The following is a 5,899-nucleotide window of genomic DNA, read 5'->3' as shown; positions in this document are numbered from 1 at the left end:
TTTTTTTTTTTTTTTTTTTTTTTTTTTCTCTCTTCCCCCCCCCCCGCAGGTTTTTGCAGTTCAGTTGGGTTTGTTCTAGAAGAATTCATATAGCAGCATGTGGCGGCTCCCCTTTGCTTGCACACTCAAGTAGATCCTTTACACAATACTCATGATCAGTGCACGATGGGAACAAGACATTTCACATTGATCTCATGAACAGTAGCGGTGATTCCCGTCACCCGGACCCGCTCGGGAATTCGAGTCTCTTCAAAGAAAATAAATAAAGGAGGGGGTGGGGGGGACGGGGGGGAGATGGGGGTGGGGGGTCCCCGGGCCGTGCCCGCGTCTCTGTCCCGGTGAGTCCCGACCGGGCCGGTTCAGCCGCCTCCGCTGGAGCCTTTAGAGGAATTTATTTTCCTTTTTTTTTTTTTTCCTTTTTTTTTTTTCCTCCTTTCCCTCTCTACCTGGGCTCTGTCTCGGTGATGCGGTGACCGGCCCCGCGGAGCCCCGCTCCGCTCCCGGGAGGTTGTGGTGGGGGGTTCTTTTCCCCCTATCCATCCACGATGTGCTGGATCGATCCGGCGGCGGAGCCGCAGCATCCCCGGGCCCGCAGCGCGGGGAGGGGGCGGCGGCTGGAAAAGCGGCGGCGCAGGGGCGCGAACCGGGGGTCTGCGCTCCGGTCCGAACCCCCCGTGATCCCCCCCCCCAGGGTGGGTGGGGGAGCGGCGGCACCTCCCGCCCTTCCCCGCCGGGCAAATCCTCCCGGGAAGCGGCTCCGGGCCGGGCGGGCGCGGCGTGTCCGGGGGGCGCGGGGGGCGGCGGGCGCTCACCGGTCGAGGCCGATGAGCAGCCGGCCCTTCTCCTCGGAGCCGCTCTCCTTCTTGAGGTCGGCGAAGACCTGGGTGAAGTAGTGCGGGTCGGCGTTGACCTGCAGCATCTTGGGGCTCATGAGGTCGATGATGGAGAGGCAGCGGTCCCAGAAGGCCTCCTTACAGCTCTCCACCAGGAAGGGCTTCAGCGGGTAGGAGATCTCGTTGCCCATGTAGGAGTAGGAGAGGTACAGGCAGGTGAGCAGCACTGCCTGCAGTTCGTGGTCGGTGGCCACCTCGGCCGAGATGACGTCCCGGCACAGCATGTAGAGGAAGACCACGTTGGCGGGCGTGATGAAGCCCTGGTCCTGCCAGCCCTGCAGCAGCAGCGAGCGGTCCACGGAGCGCAGCCAGAGCACGGGGTCGGTGGGCGAGAGGTGCTTCAGGCGGTAGCAGCGGCGGCACAGGAACTCGCCGAGGCAGCGCAGCAGCTCGCTGGTGCTCGCCTGCACCACGACCCTGCGCGGGGTGGCGGCGGCGGCGGCGGGCGCGGCCGGGGGCACCTTCTGCGCCGAGGCGAGGGCGGCGGCGGCGGCGGCGGGGGGCGGCGGGGGGGCGAAGGTGGCGAGGTTGGCGCAGGAGAGCGATTTCTTCAGGTTCTCGTTGTTGAGGTGGGTCACGTTGCTCTGGTAGCCGCCGTTGGGCTGCACCTTCTTGGAGCTCTTCTTCTTGGCGGAGACGGCGGCGATGCGCTTCCAGGGCAGCACCGAGATCAGCGAGTGCCGCTTCAGGCCCTTCTCCTTCGCGTTCTTGCTGTTCTGCACCGCCGTGTAGTGCCCCACCGTGGCCGCCCCCTCCTCGAACAGCGGGGCCTTCCGGTAGCTCGGCGACAGCGACAGCACCGTGCCCATGGCGCCGGCCGCCCCGGCGGGGCCCCCGCCGCCGCCGCCCGCCCGCCCGCGGCCCCCGCGGCCCCCGGCCCCGCGGCCCCGGCCCCGGCCCGGCCCGGCCGGCCCCGCTCTCGCTGCTCCTCCGCCGCCGCCGCCGCCGCCGCCGCCGCCGCCGCCGCTCAGCGCCGCGCCCGGACCCGCCCCGCGCCGCGCGCGCTCCCGCCGGCGCAGTGCGCGCGCCCGCCGCCTCCGCCGCCCCGCCCCGCCCCGCGCCGCCACGTGCGCCCGCCGCGGCGACGGGGGGAGGCCACGCCCCCAGCCTGACCACGAAAGGAAGAGACCCCGCCCCTGCCCGCCCGGGCCACGCCCATCTTCGCATCCTTACCAGTGGTTGGTCACGCCCCCATGATCCTAGGCCACGCCCACGCAGCGCTGACCACGCCTCCCCATGTCAAGCAATGGGATTGGTCACGCCCCTCTCGGCCGAGGCCGAGCCCCTGATATTCCCCATATGGTTTGGCCACGCCCCCATGGCACAAGGCCACGCCCACACCGCGCACACCTCGCTTCTCTGAATGACGGAGGCCCCGCCCCCCCTCGTCCCAGCCCCGCCCCCCGGGCGGCCCCGGGTTGGGGTCTCGGTGATCGCGGACCCCCCCCCCGGTCCCGCGGGCAGGGACCGGGCACGGCCCGGGGGGGAGAGAATAGAATAACAACGGAAATTATTTAAGAAAAAAAATCTCAAAATTAGGATTTAAAACCCTGCTCTGCCGGCACCCGCACCCCGCACTCCAGGCCCGCGCCCTGGACCCGCACCCCGGTGATGCCTCCCCCAGCTCGGGGCCGGGGGTCACCGCTCGCCCCGAAGGCCCCGGGACACGTCCCTGCCCGGTACCGCGTTGTGAGGCCGGGCGGGTTTTGGGGGAACGCTCTGCCCGGCCCCGCTTGGAGCCGCCGCCACCGCCCCCCCCCCCCATCGCAGGGACCGCGACCGGGATCCCCCTTCCCGCAGGGACCGGAGCGGCGGCGGCTCCGGGAGCCACCACCGGGCTCGGCACGACCTGCAGCGACACTCAGAGGCGGCTCCGGGGCCCAGCTCCGGGCACGGGGACCCTCCGGACCGGGCAGAGGGACGGGGACAAGTCGGGCTCGTTCCTGCGCCCGCCAGGGCTTCGCTGATGACCCAAACTCATTTATTTACGCCCCGCCCCAGAGCTGCGGCTGCCGAGCCCCCTCCCACAGCACGGGAACGTCCGAAAAAGACCCCAAAATCTCCCGTGAGGACAGACCTGGCCCAGAGCACCCAAAAACCTGCCCGTCCTTCAAAGGGCATCCAGCGCCCCGTGGGAGCTGCTTTTTAAGGGATGGCCAGGACTCGGCACATCCTCCTCTCAGGCAGCTCTGGAGGGTTTGCTGCATCACGAGCACAGTGCAGGCCCAGCCTGGGCACTGCTGTCACTGAGGATTCCCTTTGTCCATTAAAAACATCCCCTGGATCTGAGCAGCACAGAAGGCCCTGGTGTGACAGCAACACCCTGATTTTATTTTCAGCTTTGTTAATTTTAAGCCAAAAAGGGTTTAACAATGGGATCTACCCATTGTTTGAGGTTGTTTCTGGCCCTCATTTTACTACACTTGGAGGCACCTGGGAAAACCCTGGCACAGGTTGCCCAGAGAAGCTGTGGCTGCCCCTGGATCCCTGGGAGTGTCCAAGGCCAGGTTGGAGCAACCTGGGCTGCTGGAAGGTGTCCCTGCCCATGGCAGGGGGTGGCACTGGATGGGCTTCGAGATCCCTTCCAACCCAAACCATTCTGGGATTCTGTGACTTCAAAGCTATCCCCACCTTTCTCCATCCCAGCTGTGCCTGTGCCTGTCCACCAGCTCCAGCTCTACTTCCACGAATGAATTTCCCTTCCTCACCCACAATTTGGAACATAAATCAGCAAATCCCATCCACAGGGATGCATCCCCAGGGAAAACACTTCAGTGGCATTATGGTGAACTGGCCAGAGCTGCTTTGGGGAAGTATTTTATGAGTTACTTGGAGCTGAAAAATAGAACTACTAAAATTGAACTGCACTTCCCTGCAGCCCGAGCCCTGAGTAAGAGCAGAGTGAAATCCTTCACCTTTTCCTGCCTCTCAGGGCAGGTTTCTTCCCTGCACCACCTGGTGCAGGGACACCATCTGGTGTCCCAGATGTGCGAGTTTCAGATGTGGAAATTCGAGACATCGCATCAATGACACCCTAAAAACCCTCCCCAGCCTGAAGAGCAATCCTGGCCTGGCCCTGCAGTGTGAGACTCTAATATGGCATCAGGGCACTCTCAGGAAGCGCTGGATGACCCAGAGGTCAGATCTTACTAATTTTTAATACTAATAATGGAATGGTTTGGATTGGAAGGGACCTCAAAGCCCATCCAGTGCCACCCCCTGCCATGGGCAGGGACACCTTCCACCAGCCCAGGTTGCTCCAAGCCCCGTCCAACCTGGCCTTGGACACTTCCAGGGATCCAGGGGCAGCCACAGCTTCTCTGGGAAACCTATGCCAGGGCCTGCCCACCCTCACAGTCAACAACTCCTTCCCAATATCCCATCTAACCCTGCCCTCTGGCAGTGGGAAGCCATTCCCCCTTGTCCTGCTAGTATAAAAGAATCCCTCTCCCCTCTTTTCATAAGCCCTCAATGATTATTATATTATACTGAATTCAATTATTATTATACTTAACTCAGTAAACTCAGAGTTGTGCCAGGAACAGGTCACAACCCACAAATCTTTAGTGATGCTGTTTCCAACCCATTTGGTGTCTCCAAATATCAACCCCACTGATGCTCTGGTGAGGGGATGATCCCACCCTGCCCCCAACGTGCCCAGGATGTGCCTTGGAGGCTGAAAACAGGAGACAGAGGCTTTTGAAAAAAAAATTCTTTATTGGAACTCATCTGAACATCAGATATACCTGGTGTTGGTTAGCAAGAACCGTTTGTACATTTGATATTGATGGTGCCAAAAACCCAAACAGCGACTGACTGGAGGAGATGGAAATTAAGAATAATAAAATAAAATAAAATATAAGGTCAGAGAGGTCAAAATGTGAACAGAAAAGGGGAAAAATCAGCCAGTCTAAGAGTCAGCGTGAAGGCAGAGTATTTCCTGATAAAACAGAATCCTTTTACAAAATATAAATTTTGTAAGAAAAACGTGGAGAGGGAAAAAGAGACAGAGGGGAAAGGAGAAATAAAGATGAGCAGGACAGAGATGCAGAAGCTTACACTGCCCAAATGGCATTAAAACCTACTGGAAACCTCACCAGAAAATGGAACATGCTGGAACACACCGTGCTCCACCCCCCACATGACTCTGGGACTAAGGAGGAAGCTCCCAGCGAGCTGCACTGGGCTATTCCAGAGGGCCAAGCTGTCCCACATCAGAAGGGCAACAGAAATCAAACACTGATGCAGCAGAGTAAATATGGACAGTCAGGGTCACCTGCTCTTCCTACCGGTGCAGGTGGGGAGGGAGAAAACATTTAAAACCTAGTCTATCTGCAAACAAGAGCATGCAAAGTCAGGCTCGGGGGAACCTGCGCCGGCCCCTCCGCCCAGAGCGGGGCTGGGACCCCGACAGCTCCGTCCTGCAGGGAAACCTCCACGGAGCTGCTTCCCAGGGCTGGGGCGGAGGCCTTTGAGGCTTGAAAAATAAACCAGCAGTCTGTACATTTTGGGTTGGTTTGGTTCAGTACAAATGGAATCGAGTTGGCTGCTCGTGCTCCACCGGCACAGCTCCGGTTTCAGGGAGGAGAGGAGGAAACAAACTGGATGTGGGCACCTACTGGTAACAAAACGCTGTCCCTGCTGAACTCTGCCGTCCCTCAGGAAGTGGAAAGCACATGTTTAGGTAGTGTAAGCCTTTTTCCTTTTATTTAGAATACCCTCTTTGTTTAAACAATATTTCCCCCCCACCCCGCCCCAAGATACAAAGTTCGGCCAGTAAAGATTACATGGAAACTGGAACACGCATCGTCTGGAATACAAGATGCACCGGATGAGGAAGTTTAAAAACTTTCCCAGCGAAAAGTAGAACAAAGAAGAAAGAAAGAGAACAAAAAAAAAAAAAAAAAAAAAAAAAAAAAAAAAAAAAAAAAAAAAAAAAAAAAAAAAAAAAAAAAAAAAAAAAAAAAAAAAAAAAAAAAAAAAAAAAAAAAAAAAAAAAAAAAAAA

At 58.8% G+C, this 5,899-nt stretch overlaps 1 protein-coding gene across 1 annotated transcript; it reads right to left on the bottom strand.

Annotated features, from left to right (window-relative positions):
• Nucleotides 1-38: 38 nt before the first annotated feature.
• CDK5R1 (cyclin dependent kinase 5 regulatory subunit 1) lies at nucleotides 39-1,874 on the bottom strand. The gene has a single exon (XM_027904959.1). The coding sequence runs from the start codon at nucleotides 1,700-1,702 to the stop codon at nucleotides 809-811; it is 894 nt and encodes a 297-aa protein (XP_027760760.1). The 5' UTR covers nucleotides 1,703-1,874; the 3' UTR covers nucleotides 39-808.
• Between the last annotated feature and the right edge of the window lie 4,025 nt (nucleotides 1,875-5,899).

The sequence above is a fragment of the Empidonax traillii genome, unplaced genomic scaffold (genome assembly GCF_003031625.1).
Source record: "Empidonax traillii isolate 1590-97213 ecotype Southwest subspecies unplaced genomic scaffold, ASM303162v1 scaffold1106:size208277, whole genome shotgun sequence".
Taxonomy (NCBI): domain Eukaryota; kingdom Metazoa; phylum Chordata; class Aves; order Passeriformes; family Tyrannidae; genus Empidonax; species Empidonax traillii.
This window is presented reverse-complemented; position numbering and strand designations above follow the sequence as displayed.